The 18,717-nt window shown below is 55.6% G+C and overlaps 1 protein-coding gene and 2 long non-coding RNA genes across 4 annotated transcripts; 1 reads left to right on the top strand and 2 right to left on the bottom strand.

Moving 5' to 3' along the window:
* Positions 1-1,894: 1,894 nt before the first annotated feature.
* On the top strand, positions 1,895-13,005 carry ST6GALNAC2 (ST6 N-acetylgalactosaminide alpha-2,6-sialyltransferase 2). The gene is made up of 10 exons (XM_063175563.1): positions 1,895-2,159; positions 7,046-7,138; positions 7,257-7,314; positions 7,905-8,079; positions 8,784-8,949; positions 9,683-9,821; positions 10,652-10,755; positions 10,907-10,990; positions 11,547-11,646; positions 11,818-13,005. The coding sequence occupies exons 1-10, from the start codon at positions 2,035-2,037 to the stop codon at positions 11,983-11,985; spliced, it is 1,212 nt and encodes a 403-aa protein (XP_063031633.1). The 5' UTR covers positions 1,895-2,034; the 3' UTR covers positions 11,986-13,005.
* A 1,073-nt stretch (positions 13,006-14,078) lies between these two features.
* Positions 14,079-17,869, bottom strand: LOC134428677 (uncharacterized). 2 transcript variants are annotated; one of them, XR_010030433.1, is made up of 5 exons: positions 17,811-17,869; positions 17,129-17,214; positions 16,022-16,109; positions 14,339-14,463; positions 14,079-14,161 (listed from the first exon to the last, which is right to left on the bottom strand). It is a non-coding gene; the product is annotated as an uncharacterized LOC134428677 (long non-coding RNA). The 2 variants fall into 2 exon arrangements; XR_010030434.1 differs by having other exon boundaries at positions 14,079-14,147.
* LOC134428678 (uncharacterized) lies at positions 14,489-16,015 on the bottom strand. The gene is made up of 3 exons (XR_010030435.1): positions 15,477-16,015; positions 15,159-15,398; positions 14,489-15,100 (listed from the first exon to the last, which is right to left on the bottom strand). It is a non-coding gene; the product is annotated as an uncharacterized LOC134428678 (long non-coding RNA).
* Positions 17,870-18,717: the final 848 nt, after the last annotated feature.

Raw genomic sequence — 18,717 nt, 5'->3', positions numbered from 1 at the left:
ATTTTCAACAAAATGCCTGTACCCTGAAGGCTGGGAGCAGCTTTTAGTGATAGAGGGAAAAAGCACCAAACCCCTCCATCAATGCACCCCCATTTCCCTGAGCTGCCTTTTGCTGCTGGGGTGTATGTGACCCCCTCTTTCTGCCTGTTCTTCCTCAGCTCTATCTCCAGCTGAGCTTTCAGCTCTATCTCATCCCTGTGTGTCCAAGTGGTCATGGTCTGTCCTGTCCTTCCAGCTGTTCTCTCCTTTCCTGAGATAACCCATGCCCACCCAGCCTTCCTGCCACAGCTCCCCTGCAAGTTTGCTTTAAAATCAAGGGGTTCCCTGCAAGTTTGCTTTAAAATCAGCCTGGCCACCATCCCTTTGTGGTGTCCGTGGTCCAGGGTCCTCTGTCCCAGTGGGACAAGGGTAGCAGTGACAGCACTGAGCTGCTCCTGTGTTCACAGCACAGCCTTGGCATTTTATGGATGCCACCACGGTGCCATCCCCACACAGCCAAAATTCCCAGAGGAACAGGGCTGGCAATGGAGGGATCTGTAGTAATGGAAGCAAGTGGAGATTGAAGCCAACTCCTGTTAAAATGTGCTTTGCTTTTATCTTCCTTTGAACCTGTCTGGGCAGGCTGGAAAGGAAGTGGGGAGTGGTTGGATCTGAGGGGATAAAGGAGTGTTGGGGAAAATGCAGGCACAGTGGGACTCAGGGGCAGGGGTTGGGCCCAGGTTTTGGGGCTGAATAATGCAAGAGGGTATTTGTGGAGGGGCTGGAGTGTGTGAGAGCCTGGAACAACACACAAGTGCTCAGGGAGCCATAGGAAAAGGGTTTGGATGGAGTAGGGCTCACCAAGTGCTGCTCCCCAAGTCTGGTGATTTCCTAAAAATCCAACCCCCCAAAATCCCTACAGCTCAACTGAAAAGGCTTGTTTGCCTGCTGAGTCCCTTCCCCCACTGCCACAAACATTTTGGTATGCATATCCTTCAGTTCACAGGCTGGTTCTTTCAGAGTTGAACTAAAATAACACCAAGATATTCTTTCAAAAAAGAAACTGGAGCACATTCTCTCCGAAAATACCAAAATAATTCATGCAAAATTTCCCCCAAACCCGTTCCTCCTTTCCTCCAACCCAAACTCTTAGTCGAGCTTCCCACAAAGCCCTGAAAGGTTTTGTTTGCTGCAAATGCAGGCGATCCATTCAGCCTGAAAGTGGCCGGGGACCGGGGGGCACCACCCCGACTGTGTCCCCCCTCCTCTTTAGTGCCAAAAACCCATCAGTTTTGGGGGGTTTTTTTTTGCCACCCCCCCCTTTTCTCTCACATTTGTGGGGTTCCCCCACATCTTGGAAGGTTTAGGGGGTGGCTGCGACAGGATGTTGCTATCAGGGTGCCAACTTCAGAGCCTGCAGTTTCAGAGCACAAAATAAAAATAATAAAAATACAATAAAAATATAATAAAAGATAATAAAAAATAATAAAAGTATAATAAAAATAAAAATAAAAATAAAAATAAAAATAAAAATAAAAATAAAAATAAAAATAAAAATAAAAATTATTGATGATGATGATGATGATGATTGATGATGTTGTTCGGGGGTAGCACCGCGGGGCCGCCCGGTGTCCGTGCGGTGCAGCCCAAACACGCACATGTTTGAGTCGAAAAAGAAAGTTACAAAAAGGGGAAACCCGGCTTACGAGCCGTGGGTAAGTGACATTAGGAGGTGGGAAAAAAAAAAAAAAAAAAAAAAGGAAAAAAATTTTTCTCAGTTCCCTTCTGGTCTGGGTAAATGTTTAATCCCCAGCTCGCAGAAAATGCAGCTCAAAAGTGCTTTTTTTCCTCAGCAAGTCTGAACCAGTCAGCCTGGTGCCTCCTCCCTCCGGCTTTCACCCTCCCTCCCACCGCTCCGGAGGAATATCCCAGCCTGCTCCCAAGTGCGGCCGGGCTCCCGGCGCCGGGCGAGCAGAGGGGCCGGCAACTTTCTGTGCCCGGGGCTGGCTGCCACTCCCGCTGCCCTGCACGGCTCCGGCGGCTGAACTGCCCACCATGGGGTCCCCGCACTGGAAAAGGCTCTGCCTTCTGCTCCTGGCGGGTGTAACATCCTCCCTGCTCCTCTACAGTCACTACCGCGCTACGGTGGAGGCGCCCGGCAGCCCGAGGATCATGGCAAGGTAAGGGGCACGGGGACGGGAGAGGGCAGGGAGCTGTGAATCTGTTCTGAATCGGGGTGCCGGTGTGGGTTCCTTAGGGCTGGTGATCCCGGCCGGTTTGGAGAATGGGCTGGCAGCGTGCTCTAAGGGGTCCTGGGTGCTGCCCGCGGCCCCCAGCGCTGCCCAGAGCGGCACCCCAAGCCATGGAGGCTCCCCAAGGGTCCCCACACTGGGCTGAGCCCCTGCAAGGGTCCGGCACATTGCGGTGCAGAGCAGCCCCTGCTGAGAGCGTGGGCATCCCGCCGCTCCCGGAGCCGCCGCGTGTTCCCGCCGGGCTGGGCGGGACCGGAGCCCGCCGATTGTCCCGGGCGAGCAGCACAATCCCAAGGAAGAACATCGCCATGGCCCCCAGGGAGCTGCACCCACCCGCCTGCAAAGGCAGGGCACGGCTGCCCCGCTCTGGGATCGCCCGCACCGCTCGCGAACTCGGGGCTGCAGCGTTCCCCAAACTCCAGCGATTCGCGGCTCCCCCTTTGTCTGCCTCGCCTGCGTCCTCCAAACCTCCCGGAGCCGTTCAGAGCCTCCCCTGCCCCGCCATGGGGGTGCCGGGGAGCCCCGCTGGGTGCGGGGGAAGGAGCCCGCACAGCTCTCGGGATGTGGGACCCGCTGCCCTGTCCCCTCCAGCACCAGGTGCTGGGCCAGGAGGGCTCTGCGGGTGTCCCACACCTCCCCCTGGGTGCTTTGGGTGCCATCGGTGTGACAGAGCCCAGCCGGAACGGGGATGCTGTGGGACCGGAGCCGGTCCTGCACAGGGTGAGATTTGCTGAGGGTGCAGCAGGATGAGCTGCCCTGGGAGCTCTTCTCAGACCTTCTCTTTTCCCCAGCTGGGAGCTCTCCATGCCCGATGCCACCGTGCCAAAGGCAGAGGTCCCCTCTCCTGCCAGGCTGGTGGGTCAGGAGTACCTGCTGCAGCCTGGGCTGGCTCTTGGCTCTTTGCACCCTCACCATGGCAGCAGTGCCAGCGTTATCAAAACCTGCCCGGGGCACTCACAGCTGGAGTGGGAGCAGCTCCCCACAAACAGCTTGATGTCCACAAAAGGGGAAACTGAGGCCCATGAGGGCAGCAGAACGTGACCATGGCCCACGCTGGAGCTGGGAATGGAAACCAGCCGCGCCCTGACACAGGGTCTGTGGGTTTGGAGAAAACCCATGGGATGAAGCAGGGAGCAGGATCTCCCCGCCACATGCCAGGTTAACCTGCCTGGACCTGCCACAGCCCCAGGGCACCTTCCTTGGAAAGCCAGCCCAGCTCCAGCCCTGACTGATGGGACCAAGGGTCAGCCTGTCCAGGGGGGAGGTAACACAGAGCTGACCTGTGCTCCAGAGCCCTCCTGGACTCTCCTCTTGCCTTTAATTCAACCCCTAAAGCTAAACCCAAACCAGAGTGCTGCCTGTTTGCTTCAGCTCCCTGTTTTTGGGAAACATGACACTGTATGAGTGCTGCTCATGCCACAGAGCTGTGTCCCTGCAGGAGCTGGTGCTGCCCTGCTGGCCGAGTCCAGAGCTGGGACTGGGCTGGCCATTTCACAAGGCTGAGGTGCCCTCACAGAGCACTCATTCCTGCTCTGCCAGCAGGGACAGGAGGCTCAGAGTCCTCACCTGGGGGTGCAGGTTATTTGGTTTCAACAGGAGGTTTGTGTGAGCAGTGTCTCCATGCAGAGGTACAGGGGGATGAAGGGCATCAGGAGGGAGATGATCTCTGATGGGTGGTGGCTGCTGCCAGCACCAGGTCACCCCAGGGCCCCCACAGCAATGCCAAGTCCCCCTGCAGTTCTGCACAAAGCTGGTGGCCCCATGGAAGTGGGCAAATGCCCTGTTCCCTGCAGAGCTGGTATGGAGAGAACCAAATCCCCTGGGGTTTGTCCCACTCCCTGCCCATCCATCTCTCCCAAACCCTCTGGGGAGCTGCTGGCTGCCCTCGTGGCTTTATTCTCAGGGCAGATGGGACGAGCACAGAGCTCTGCCCTGCCTGGCTGTGCCACTCCTGCTCTGCACCAGGCAGAGATGCTGCTGGAGCTCAGCCCTTCGTGGAGAGATGGAGCAAGAGCAGGTTCTTGTTGCTGTTTTGGCTCCCTCCAATGTTTCTGTGGGGCCCTGGGAGTATTTGCTGAAGGTAAGGCTGGAGTGTGTGCTCACAACACTCACACACAGCGTTATCTTCCGGAAATGAGGGATGGCCCTGGACCAGAAACGTCACATTTGTGAATGTCACAGTGGTGAGGGAGCACCCAGCCCTGGCTGGCTCTGCTGCCACCACCGGTGCCTGGGCAGCCACAGCCACTCCTTCCCACAGCCCCATTGTCCATCTGTCGGTCCTGGGCAGGATTGTCATCTTCTGAGTCAACCAAGCAGCACGAGGTGCTTCACCACATCCTGCAGGTGACGTCAAAGCGCTGGGCTCCCCGTCACAGCGCCGCGATGCTGTGTGCTGGGGGGCCTCCCCAGCAGGGTTTGGGCAGCAGCAGCAATGCTGGGGAGCTGGCTCCAGCACCCACAGCTGGCAAGCGAGGGCAGGGAGGTGCTGGCACTGAGTTATCAGCTCAGCACAAAGCCTGGAAGAAACGATGAGCAGGTGCCACCCACTGTGTCCGGCCATGGGTGGGGCTGGGGCACAGCTTCCATGGAAGGTCAGCAGGAGCCAAGGTGCCAGGCTGCCTGTGCCCACCTCCCTCCATCCTGGGCGCAGCCAGGCTGAGCCCCTTGGGGCTCCCACAGATCCCTGGCAGCTCAGAAAGTAGTGCAGCACCCTCACACAGCCACTGCCCAGGGCTCTGCCTCGGCTGCCAGGGAAGGGAAAGGGAAGAAACAGGAGCAGGAGAGCTGGGGAGGGGCTGGGTGGGCAGAGATGTGCAGCTGGGGCTTGTGAGCCTCGTGGGGAGGGCTGGGAGAGGCTGCTTGGGTGCAGCTTAAACCTGGACATGGTGGGTGAGGGTTACAGCCTCAGTGTTTGATGGGGGCTGCCCCTCTGTGGCCAGAAAATGGGTGAGTGGCAAACCCAGGGGCTTTGCACACAGGAGCTTCAGCGCTTCACAGGAGCCAGCTCGGGGTTGGAGCAGGGAGGTTTCCCCAGTCCTGGTCCATCTGTTGGGTGGTGGAGGTGTTGATAAGCTCTGCTGCTGAGCACATGGGCTGGGGATCACCTGCACTGGGAGATAAAAGGCAGCAAGTGGGGCTGGGCAGCTCCTGCACCCCAGGGGCAGTTCCCTGCACCCCAGGGGCAGCTCCTGCACCCCAGGGGCAGTTCCCTGCACCCCAGGGCAGCTCTCAGGGCTGAGCCCACTCAGGGTGCAGAGCTGTGGGACACGTGTGTGGAGAGCTTTGCTCTGGGGGACATGCTGTCAGTGCCAGGGCTGAAAAAGCAGCTCCCAGCGTCACCAGCAGCTCTGGTACAGCCTCTGGTGGCCTTGTCCTTGCTGTGAGCAGACCCTGCACTGCCCCCTGCAAGCCAAGGGAAGGTTTGCTCAGGCTGGGATGAGTTGGATGATGCAGGATAGCACCACAAAGGCCCTGCAGAAAGCTGCAGCTCTGCATCTCTCTGGGGTGGCTCAGTCCCACCTTGCTGGACCCTCTTGAGCATTTCCCCTCCCTCCTCTCTCTGCCTGCTCAGGTGGTCTCAGGATGAGCCTCAGGGTGAGCTGGTGGGGTCCCACTGTGCTGTCCCCTGGGCTGTTTGGAGATGTGGGGGCTTTGCAGGGCTCTGCTCCTGCTGGGATCCTGACTTCCCATCAGGCACCAAGGCAAGACACACGGGCTTGATTTCAAAGCTGCCCTGCTCCACTGTTGGGGCTCAGCACCCCCAGCATGCCCTGCCCAGAGCTGCCAGCGCTGGGATGGTGCAAGGAAGGTGCTGGGAACAAAACCTGCTTGGTGCTGCCCTTCCATCCACGCCTGGGGAGATGCTGCAGCCCCGGTTCCAGCCCCCAGGCAGGGTGCTGGGCTGTGCCCCCATGTCAGGCCATGCCCCCACAGTGGCACAGAGCAGGGTTTGGGTGGCAGACGGGTTTGGATCTGCTCCTGGGCAGGGCTGTGGGTGCTGCTGGTGTTGACAGGGGCCGTGGCAGGGACAGAAACCCAACTCCTGCTGTGCCCCTGTGCCAGGACACGCCGTGCCAGCAGGGCTGGGGGGGTGAGCTCCGCTCCCCACCTGCCTTTACCTGTCCCCAGGCTCCAGCAGAGATCCTGTAACAAGGAGCCCTTGTCTGCTCCACAATAGCCCCCTTCTGGCTGCAGCACCTGCTGCTGGGGGCTCTGAAGGGCCTTTCTGTGTGGGGATCAATGGCAGCCTGTTCCCCTCCGGTGGGCTCCCACCTCCTGCCCAACCCACTGCCCCCCCAGGGGCTGGGACAGCTCAGCCTGGCCCCGTGGGGCTCAGGGCACCCCAAGCTGCTCAAGCCCTGCTGCTAATGAAGGATCAGGGCATGCCCCAGCTGTTCCCATGGCAGAGGGTGTCCCATGCACCCCGAGAACCTCCAGAGCCCAGGTGCTGTGGTAGAACAACTGAATGTGTCCTGCTGACCTGTCCAGTTCATTCCAGCCCGGTCCTCTTGGACTTGAGAATGGTGGGATGGTGGGAAGAGACAGAGAGGTCTCAGCAGGATTCCCCCAAGGCTGCAGGCTGTGCTTGGTGTGGTTTTTGCTTTATGGGAGTCCAGGAGATGGTGGCTGCACAAACCCTGTGTTTTGCAAATCCTCATCTCTCCACCTGCAGGAGGGCATGGGTGGGCACAGCAGTGGTGAAGAGGAGACAAATGGAGAGGCCGTGGTGCTGCCCTGCGGCTCTCACAGGGGCGGATGTCAGGGTGCTCAGTGTCACCTCCTCAGCCGAGCTCTCCCTTGTCTTCTCCCAGCTTGCTGCAGCCGGGGCCGCTGGTCCTGGCTCCCTCAGGGACACCACAGGGAGCTGGCAGCCACAGGTGGGCTCCTGGAGGCAGCTTGGAGAGGTAAGGAGGGGACATGCTCAGCCATCCTGGCAGGAACTGGGGGGCCCTGCCCACTGTGGGCTTCCCCAGTGCCCAAGCAATGGATTTTTAACTCTGCCATATGTTTCCCCCATCCCAGTGAGAATTCCTTCAAGCCCTCTGCCGAGCTGGAGGAGCCGGAGCCCAGCAGGAAGCAGGTAATCATCAGCACAGCACAGTATTGTCCATGGTGCCCCTCCAGCTGGGTTTGGTGCTTGAAGGGTTGTGTGGGGAGGCTGAGGAGGAGCAGCATCCTCTGGAAGGGATTTACAGAGGAGCAACCTTGTCCATCCACACAAGTGATTGTCCCTGCTGCCATTGCCCAGTGTGGAGGCTGCAGCAGCATCACCACCCCCTCCAGCCCCGTGACTCCTGGGCCAGCAGCCCAGGCTGGAGACTCGTGGGGATGGACCCAGGCCCTGAGGGGAGCTGTTCCTGTTCTGTTCTCACAGAGCAGAGCCCTTTAATGTGTTGCCCACACCTGAAGGTGCTGAATCTTTCACACCCTCAGGTGACTCTGTAAGCCCCAGTTCTGCCAGCCCCACTGAGCTGGCTGCCAGAGGCAGTTTTGCAGCACAAAACCAAGGCAGGAGGCAATGCCCTGCCTGGGTGACCCAGCAGAACATGTGATGGACAAGGAGCATTTCTGTCCCTGGGTTTGTTCTCACCTTGCTGAGGGGTGGAGGTGTCACAGGGAAGGCAGACCCAGGCTGGAGACTGAACAGGGATCCTCCTTCCTCTCTCCCAGCCCAGCCCCTGCCTCCACTCTGTGATGGCCAGAGCAAAGGCAGACCCCAAGTTTCGGGAGATCTTCCACTTCAACACCCCCGTGCTGATGTGGGACCAGCACTTCACCCTGGAGACCTGGAACAGGCTGAAGACACGACACGTCCCCTATGGCTGGCAGGGCTTGTCCCTCGCAGGTACAGACCCAGCTGGGGTGTGGGGCAGCTTGAGGGGACTGGGGAGCCCAGAAGAAGGGACTGGAGATGTGGGACAGGCAAGGAGCCCTGCAGAGGAGCCAGGAACGTTGATCTCTTCCCACCCCACCTCCTGGGGCACAGGGTGCGGCTCTTGCTGCATCTTGTGACATTTTCCCTGAATAAAAGCTCCAGTGTTGTCCTTGATTATTAACTGGGGCCGGAGGAGCTCAGACAACCAGCTCCATTGTTGTGCATGGAGATTGTTTCCCTTCCCACCCCAAACCCACTCTCTGTTTTCCCTGGCAGCTGCCAGCTTCAATCCCTGGGCTGGGAAGTGCTGGGAACAGCGAGCAGGAGAGAACCAGTGGCATTTGCAGAGACATTGTCAGGAGGGGATGTGGCCAGCACAGGCAGCAGCATCTGTAGGGCTGGGGCAGGAGATACCTGGATGCATCCTTGTGCTTTGCACAGCCTTGGGTGGGTGGCCACTGTTTGTAGCAGGGTGAGGAGCATGGGGAGATAAGAGATACAAGGAGGTGGAGAGAGATTGGGCCTATGTGGTGCCCCCATATGTCATCTGCAGACCTCTCTCCTGCACGGAGTGTGTGCTGCTCCTGGCTGTGCCGTGCCAGCTCTTGCACGTGCTCCCGTGGGTTGGCACACACCTTTTCCCTGCTGACTGCTCCCATCCTGCTCCATTCCAGTGGTGGGCAGCACCCTGCAGCTCCTCAACGCCTCGGCCAACCGGCAGCTCTTCGACAGGGCCGCCCTCCCCGGGGGCTGCGTCCGCTGTGCCGTGGTGGGCAACGGGGGCATCCTCAACGGCTCGCGGCAGGGCAAGGCCATCGACAGCCACCACCTGGTCTTCAGGTGAGGGGGAATGCCATGGGTGAAATAAACACGGGCAGGAGACCTTTCTCCTTTTTAATGCCTTTATTGAAAGTGATCAGCTGGGGTGGGGAGAAGTGACAGGTCCGCGCTCACACCGCCGCTGCTCCCAGTAGTGGCTTGGAGGAGGAGGAAGAGTTTTTCCTTTGGTCTGTGGGCAGAGCTGGGAATTCCATCCTCACATGAGCACCAGGAGATTCCCTTAATTTTCTGGTTTAACATTTGAGGTCCTCTGTCTAGCTGACATCCTAGAACGTTAGGGTGAGGGGTGAAAGGGTCTTAGCAGATACTAGATTCTGTTCCTCACATCTAGGCATCACATCTATTTCCTGTTAGCTCATTGTTTTTAGGGGTTTTTGGCTAGGTTTGGTGATGGGCTTCTCCTGTTGCATGCTGGTTCTGAGGTCATTTGCATGCTAACTCCAAGGTCTCCTCCTCTTCACCGTCCTGGTGCCATCCTCCAGGAAGCCAGTAGGGTGCCAATTGACAAAAGGGGGAATTCTTAACCATCAAGGAATTCTTAACCATCAAGGACAGGTAGTTAACAAAAATGACAGGTGATTACAATAACAAACGGTTAGAACTCCACCCTGGCAGCAACTAGCCCAACCTGTGAACTCTGCAACCTTTAAAAAAAATGGGCAACTTTTCTACTCATAACAATGGGTGCTGGGAGATGCTAGGCCTGGACACGTGTTCTCTGCTTTTCCTGCAGGCTCAATGGTGCTGTGATCAAGGGCTTCGAGGAGGATGTGGGCACCAAGGTCTCCTTCTACGGCTTCACGGTGAACACCATGAAGAACTCCCTCATCTCCTACGAGGAGTATGGCTTCACCCAGGTCCCCCAGGGCAAGGTGAGACCCTGAGGGCTTGTTGGGGACTTGAATCAAGTTGTCCCTTCAGGCTGGGCTTGCTTCTTCAGACCTTCTGTCTTGTTTTGGAAAGAAAGGTGTCTGCTAAGGAAGGCAGGAGCCTCCCCTGAAATGGAGAAAATGAACCCCCCCCGCCCTCTGAATTGCTATAAATTTGAAATTAAGGGACTCTCAGGCGACAAAAATTATGGGAGCAGGAAATAACAGTTCTTTAATAGGGAAGAAAATAAAAGGATAAAATAAACAATGCAGTAAACCAAACCAACACTGACAGCGTCAGAACCCAGCCTGACACCCTGTGGGTCAGGGTGTTGGCAGCAGTCCCATTGGAATTGTGGCTCAGCCCTCCTGCAGTGTCAGGGCTGGTTCTGCTGGAGCAGGGATCCTGTAGAGAAGGATGTATTCTTCCTCTGAAGATCCAAGGGAAGAGGCAGCTGCTGCTCCTCTGGGGAATCCAGTGGAGAAGCTGTGCTGGTGCTCCAGAATCTCCAGATTCTATCCAGGTAGGAATTCTTGGCTCCTCCCTCTGGGCTCCCATCTCCCAGTGGGATGCTGTAGTTCTTATCAGCCATGCAGGGACATTCAATAGCTGTTATCAGCAGATGTCCCCTCCCGAGGGAGGAGTGATTGTGATCACTCAGAGAGAGATAAGGAAAACTGCCCACTTGACAAAAAACAACTGCCATACAGATGGTAACAGAATACATCTTGCCTTGCAATCTGGAACACCTTCCCCCCATCTTGGGAGCCCTCAAGCGTGGGTCGTGTCCCTAAACTCCCCTCCAAGTGCCCTGTGTGTGTCCCTGCTGCAGGACCTGAAGTACATCTTCATCCCCTCGGATATCCGGGACTACGTCATGCTGAAATCGGCCATCCAGGGCAGCCCGGTGCCCGAGGGCTCGGACAAGGGGGACGAGTGAGTACCTCCCCAAGATCCCCCCAGCACCCCCAGTGATGCAGGCATGACTTGCCTGTCCTCTCCCCACATCTGTCCCTCCTGGGATGAACCCCAAGGAGCTCCAGGACTCCCATGACAAAGTTCTGCCCTTCTCCTTGCCTTGCTGCAGCCCGAAGAAGTATTTTGGACCGGAGGCATCTGCAGAGAAGTTCAAGCTGCTGCATCCTGATTTCCTGCAGTACCTGACAGCAAGGTGAGGGTGATGAGCACTGTGGCTGCTGTCTGGCTCTGCTCTGGGCTGGGCTCAGACCATCTGCTTCCCCCTCTGCTCATTCCAGTACAGACCAGTAGCTGCCCAGCACCAGAGTGCAGTCCCAGTCTCTCCCAGACACTGGAACCACCCTGCCCTGCTGTTTGCACACAGGGCAGAGGAGTCTCCTGCCATTCCTGTTCACTGCAGCACAGCTCACACCCCCTCCTACACCTCCCCATGCACACCTTGGTCTGTTTCCCCAAAACAAATTACATTTTGTCCCAGTCTAACAGGAGCAAAGGTAGGGCCCAGCGGGATGGTCTCTTCCTGCCTTTTATGAAAGCAGGTGCCCATGCTGGGGTGGCTCCAAACAGCAGAGAGGTGCCTTTTACCAACCTCTGAGCAAATGAGAGCAGCCATCAGAGAGCCCACCTGACCCCTCGTTTCACTCAGTGCTCCTGCCTCACTGGGCACTGGTGTCACTGGAGAGGGCTGGCTGGCTCTGGGGACTGCAGGGCTGTGCCGTCCCCACAGCCACTGTGTCCCCCTGTGCCAGGTTCCTGCGCTCAGAGCTGCTCAACACCCAGTACAGCTCCCTGTACATGCCCAGCACCGGCGCCCTCATGCTCCTCACCGCGCTCCACACCTGCGACCAGGTAAGGGGCCACAGGGCCACTGTTCCCCTGGGGAGGGGGGAATCCCCCCCCTTGGCTGCTGTGGTGGCTGTCCTACAAGTCCCCTGTGCCTGAAGGGAGTGCTGGTGGTGATGGACCACTCGAGGTGAGGCCTTGACCCTTCCTGTGTCTGCCCCACCTCCTTCCCCACAGGTCAGTGCCTACGGGTTCATCACAGCCAACTACGAGCAGTTCTCAGACCACTACTACGAGGTGGAGAAGAAACCTCTGGTGTTTTATGCCAACCATGACATGATGCTGGAGGCAGCGCTCTGGAGGAGCCTGCACCGTGCAGGGATCATCACCCTCTACCAGCGCTGAGGCTGGGAGTTGCCCACAGGGCCAAGTCCAAGGACTCTTGTGGCTCTTCTCCTTTCTCCTGAGGGTCACCTTCTCCCTCCTGAGGGCTCTCCCCAGCTGGCCAGCCAGCCCACAGAGCAGGCTTGCTGCACCACAGCCAGCAGTGATGTGAGGATAACGGGGAAGCTGGTGCTGGTGGAGGAATGTTGCATCTCCTCGGGGATCAGTGTGATGGAACGTGGCCTTTGGGGCAGCCAGAAGCACCACAGCACGTGGCTGTGCCCTGCCAGCCCCATGAGTGTGGCTTTGGGGCAGCAGTGGCCCCTGTGGAGCACAGGAGGGGCAGGGTGATGCTGAAGAGGATGCTGGAAAATGCCCTTCACTTTAAATGCTCATCACCACGGTGGGACTGCAGCAGGCAGGATAAATCCTTGCACTGGAGCTCAGGTGACAAGAGGTGACATGTCTGGGGAACACCTCTCTCCAGAAAGACTGCAAAGTCCCAGCTGTGTGTGGATGTGTGCCACGTTCCAGAAGGATCTGTCTGCCTCCCTGGTCAGTGGCACAGAGAGCAGGACAGACACAGAGGGCCCTGTCACTGTTCCCTTCTTGAGGTTTGGTGTTTTCTGACAAGGAAGGGGCTCAAAAGCCATCAGCTCCAAGGAGGGTCACAGCAGCTCAGCCAGGACACCAGGATCACGTCCAGGCTCTGAGCAGCCCAGAGGTGACACTGGCCTGGGCCATGTGTGTGTGGCACTGGCTGTGTCAGCCTTTCCTTGCACAGGGACTGCGTGGTGCCTCTGAGAGGCAGCCCCACACCAGGTGGGTCAAAGTGATGGTCACTCTTAATTTCCTTCCCCAAACCCCAAGGGAAGGGAGGGTCCTGAACCCTTCAGCTGTCCCTCAAACACCAGCACTGCTCAGGGAGACCCACCTGGGGAGGCTTCTCCAGCTGGTGGGGGCTGGAGACAGAGCAGTGTAATCCAAGACACTTTCCCACTTTGTGTAATTACATAAATGTTGAATGATTGTTTTCCCTAACACCTGTTTTTGTTGTTTTGATGAACTGGGTGGGGTGAGACCCCCCCCCTTTACCTCCCACAGCAGAGGAGCAGTAACAGGGAGCAGAGACTTCAACTGCTTCAGAGGCAGACAGGGATGGAAACCAGTTTAAATCATGGAGACTCAACACTTTTAGCTCTTAGCACAGCCCTTTTCCACTTGGAATGCTATTTACTGTACAAGGTTGGTGCACAGAGATGGCAAAAGATAGCCTGGCCCTGAGCCAGGGAACCTCCAAACCCCCTGAAGCTCCAGCAGGCTGCTTCCAGCTGGTTCACAGACTCAGATTAGGCTCCAAGCCTGTTCCAGATGTAATCTCTAGCCTGGGGCCCATCTTGTGTTCCCACGTCTCAAATTAACCTTTGTTCCCATCAGAGCCACCCTACACTGGTACCACAGCAGCCTGTCAGGCCTGTTCTGTGTTCCCAAACACTCAGCAAAACCTTTCGTGACACGAATGAGCCTGATCCTCACATCTCCTGGCCAAGACACCCTGAAACCTCCTCAAACCAGCCCTGGCCAGGCCTCAGGTGACATCAGCAGCACGGTGACACTCAGGGCAGGAGCAGGATGGTGCTGTCGTGGTGCTGCAGTCCTGCCTGGAATCATCCAGCTCACAGGCACACCAGGAGCCAAACACTGGGAACCACAACGAGCACTTTCCTTTCCTCTCTCAGAAAGGGACATTCCCAGGCAAGGGTGGAGCTGGTGTTAACTCCATTTTAAGGACTTGTTCATGGCTGTATTCCCAAGCACACCACAAGAACCATTTGGCACCAGACCTTAGCCATAAGTTAGTTTTGTCACACTGTTCCCATGAACACTTCTGGGACAGAATCTGCTGACACTGAAGTCTTTGTGTTATCAGGTTTGCAATGAAGCGTAAGCTCACAACTGCCATTTCAGGAAGGGTTTTCATCCAAAATCCTTCATACCTGCACAAAACCATTTCTGTCCAAGAAGAATCAGAATCATTACAGTTAGAAAACACCTTTAAGAGCATGGACTCCAACCTTTACAGAAATAACCAAATAAAACCCAACTTCGACTCGTAAGATTTTCCACAACTTATTTTATTCTGGAACAGAAGAAAGCAGGGAACCACTTTTTCCTCCAGCCAACTGTAGATCAGGTCCTGGTGAAAAAAAAAAAAAAAAAAACCAAACCAAAAAACAACATTATCAGAGCAGCTGAAAAGTTCCTGATTTTCACTATTTAATATGGAGTACAGGTCTCAGGAGACAAAACTTTGCTCCTACCCAGGCCAATGGCACCAGTACCCAAATCCTTTTTGGTTTTAGTGGTCCCTTACCCATGGTGTGGCTGCAGCAACCACTGAGCAGTGAGGAGGAGCCTGGGGCTACACACAAGTGGCCATTCCATGACATATCAGCAGTCATTTGTGACATCCAGTCCAGAACAGTCTTCCTTCTAGATCTATAAGAAACCACAAACCAGGCTGTAACTGTTTTCCTAAAAAAGTCCATTCTGAAACAATCCCTGCCCTTCTGATCTCAAAGCACTGAGTAGCTTTTACTTGTCCCATTTATCCTCAGGCTGCCTCTCCTCTTTCTTTTCCTTTGGAAGTCAAAAGCTCCAGGTGCTTGCTTGTCCCAGTGCCTGATGCTGTCTGGGAGACAGGTGTGCTGTCAGAGCATCCCAATGCCTCATTTGTGGTGCCATTCCCTCCCCTTTCACAGCCCCAATGACATCCCTGTCACCAGCCCTGCCGGCCTGTCAGAAGCTGTTATTGACCTTCTGCAAACAAAACCAAATTCTGCTCAATAAAGCATAAAATCATTTAGCAGAAGGCAGCTGTCAGCTGCCCAAGACAAAGTGCTGTTCCAGCCTGTGTGTTCAGTGACTGTACAGCAGGGGAGATAAAAAATGCCTTTCTTATCTGCCCTTCAACTTGTCAATGTTTGCACAAGGAACTTGAAAGCTTTTTGCAGCTCTAAACTGTGCTATGACAACAGCAGCTCTGCAGCTGGGCCTGGGACTGCACCTGGAGCTGCCACATGGCACAGGGTGGCAGGACAGGGGACAAACTGTGTCACTCTGGTGCCACTCACACCTACAGGGGACAAACTGTGTCACTCACACCTACAGGGGACAGACTGTGTCACTCACACCTACAGGGGACAGACTGTGTCACTCTGGTGCCACTCACACCTACAGGGGACAGACTGTGTCACACTGGTGCCACTCACACCTACAGGGGACAAACTGTGTCACTCTGGTGCCACTCACACCTACAGGGGACAGACTGTGTCACTCTGGTGCCACTCACACCTAAAGGGGACAGACTGTGTCACACTGGTGCCACTCACACCTACAGGGGACAAACTGTGTCACACTGGTGCCACTCACACCTACAGGGGACAAACTGTCACATTGGTGCCACTCACACCTACAGGGGACAGACTGTGTCACTCTGGTGCCACTCACACATACAGTGGACAGACTGTGTCACTCTGGTGCCACTCACACCTACAGGGGACAGACTGTGTCACTCTGGTGCCACTCACACCTACAGGGGACAGACTGTGTCACTCTGGTGCCACTCACACCTACAGGGGACAAACTGTGTCACACTGGTGCCACTCACACCTACAGGGGACAGATTGTGTCACACTGGTGCCACTCACACCTACAGGGGACAAACTGTGTCACTCTGGTGCCACTCACACCTGTGGACTCTTCACAAGGGACAGGGGACCCACTAAGGGAAGCATGTGAGCCTCAGTGGACACTTTCCTCCTCAAGCTGAGGGTCAGACAGGGATAACAGCACATCACAGGCTCAGTGTCTGTCCCAGCCCTGGCTGCACAAACCCCTCATGTTCCCCAAAACCACACACACAGTACAGGAACACAGCTGTTCTCCCTGGGATTTTTCCTGGGAAACCTTCAGAGATTAGGCTCTGTAGGCCTGGCATGTGATTAATGAATTAAAAATAAACAACACACAACACTGAAGAATTCAATTCTCTTACCAGCCTGAAGCCAAACACAGCAGCTGCCCTCTGGCCAAAGCTGTCCTTGGGCAACAGCAGCCCCAGCATTCTGCAGGACCATTTCCTCCTAAATACACGTTGCAATGAACACTGTTAGCAAAAGTACTTTATTTAAAGTCAATTTTCTTTTCCTCACCTTTCCTGAGTAAAAAAACCCCAGCACTGGATCACAGAGCAAGAATTAGACAGAAATTCTCCATTCAAAGATAGGAAACTTTTGTGTCACAAACTTAGCAGAGCAGAAACCTGTCCCTCAAGACACAGAGGAGCATGTTAGCCAGGGGGCTGTCTCATTCACAGACAAGAAGCTTTGGGAGGTGGATGCTGTTTAAATCCTTGCTTAGGGAAGCTCTGAGATGTTGGTGGTTTGGACTCTTTTAAGCTGTTTCAACCTGACATTCTCCTCATCTTCCAGAAACTTCCCAGCCCAACTTGTTCCCTGCACACAAGAATAACCCATCCATCCATGGTGTCTATGGGTTTATCTCCAGAAATGCATTTATCAGGACAGGCACTTCCCCCCAGGTGAAAGCTTCCTCAGGGTGTGTCCTTCACAGGGTGACCCTTTGGGGCAGGTGAGCTGCACCTCCCCAGCCCCAGCAACCTGATGCAAGTTTGAAACTGTCCCAGAGCACCTCCAGGCAGGCAAACAGAGCAATTATTCTGTCACTAGGTCTATTTTTGTGACAGATACAGTTATGAGATGAGCTGTGTCAAGTGTCTCCATAATGGGCTGTCATCCAATCCCTCCTACCTCTCATCCTTCTACTCTGGCTCATCTCTGACCATGCTGACAAGCAAGTGCTCTGCTGGGCACAAACACCAGTAAAATTCCCATTCAATCCATGCTGCTTTTCAGCTTGTGCTCTGTGCCAGCAAAGGGCAGCACACTCAGGTGGCAGCTGTGACAAAGCTACAGCCTTTATTGGCTTAATTACATTCATCAAGCTGTTGGGCTTTTATATCCCCTCCCAGGAATTCAGGAGGGTATAATTTGAGACAGCAGAGTGAGTCTTTCTTCCATAACCCCCCTAGAGGAGAAAAAGAAAACCAGACTATGCCAAGGCAGATGCTGCTGTTTCTCACCATTGTGAAGGTGCACTGTGGGTAAATCAGCTCCCCAGCCAAGGGAGTGTTTCTACCTCTTCTTGACACGGTGTCATGCTCTGAAACTGAGAAAGGGGACAGAGTTAGTTCTGGTACCAAATCACTCCTTTACCTTTGTGTCTCTAACACTGAGCCTCAGAGTTTACACTTCCACAGAGGAAAGATCAAATTCAGACAGGGATAACTTTTATCATCATCACTAGCTCAGCTTCCAGAACAGCTAAAGAGTAGAGGGCCACCCCAAATCGCAAATCCGCTCTTGCCCTCGTGGCTGTCACGCTCCCCAGCCGGGGAGCACCGATGCCCGCGGGTACACGCGGCTCCCCGGCCCGCTGAACCCGCCTCGGGGTGCCGGGACACAGCCCCGGCTGAGGCGCACCCGCTGCCCATAAAACGCTGAGCATGGCTCGGCCAGCCCGCGGTTCCTGGCGCAGCCCCGTCACGGCAGGGCCGGAGCCCCCCGGCCTTGCTCTCTCCGTCCACCATGGCGGGGAGAGGGGCCACTATCCCGCCTCCCCATGCAGCCCTCGAGCCCTCGCCGCAACCGTACGGGCGGTTCCGACAGCGTGCGGGAGTTCCCCGCACACCATCCGGCCGTCCCCGCGCCCCTCGAGGCTACCGTGCCCGCGGATGGCGGCCGATGGCGGCCGGGCCCACTCACCACACGCAGCTTCGCTGCCATGCCGGCTCAGAGATCGCGGGGAGAGGGGCGGCCGCGGGGGCTCATGGGAGATGTAGTCCTGGGCCGTGAGGGCGCATGGGAATTGTAGTCCGGCCCCCTGAGGAGCGCGGGGGCTGACGGGAAGTGTAGTCCCGTCCCTCCGGAGTAAAGCGCGCTCCTGCCCCCCCTCATCCCACTCCTTAATGGGATTTACTAATTATTTATTAATTCTTCACGTCTCCTGTTCATTAGGGACACACGTACAATTGTTCTTAATAGGCCAAATGCTTCAAAAGGCTGAACATGCATCAGCTCATGGAGGAAGGGGCTAATTAGCTGGAAATCAGGGATTAGTCAGAGATTATTTAGTAAATGTATGTGCCACGCTTTGAATGTGCAATGATTCCAGGATGTGCTTTAATTGTCCTTTGCTGTCAAAACCTGATGTGAAATCCACAGGATCCTATTTAGCTTATATACGAAACTTTAAATGAAATTATAACTTAGACATGAAACTATGGGTGATTGTATTTAGCTCGTATATGAAGTCAGTGTGAACATCAACAAAGTGCAAACAGAACCAAGGAGAAGAAACATAAGAACTGCTAATATCTACATTCTGCCCCAAAGGTTTATCCATCCTTGTGATAAAGGGCTCATGTGAATGGGAATGGAGAAACAACAAACCAGAATCTGAAAGCAGCCAAGTGTGAGCACAGATGCCAACCCCAGTGCCACCCCTGAAACGTCTGGGAAGTGCAGGATTCCTGATCCCTGGGGGGTTTGGATCAGAGGTGTGCTCACCCAAATTCCCACATTGCCTTTGCCCTCCTGAATGGCCATGCTGTTTCTTAAAGTTTATTTCAAAAATTCAACTGTTGTAAATCAAAGGTGACTCCGACGAAGG

The sequence above is a fragment of the Melospiza melodia genome, chromosome 24 (assembly GCF_035770615.1).
Source record: "Melospiza melodia melodia isolate bMelMel2 chromosome 24, bMelMel2.pri, whole genome shotgun sequence".
In the NCBI taxonomy this organism is placed as follows: domain Eukaryota; kingdom Metazoa; phylum Chordata; class Aves; order Passeriformes; family Passerellidae; genus Melospiza; species Melospiza melodia.
This window is presented reverse-complemented; position numbering and strand designations above follow the sequence as displayed.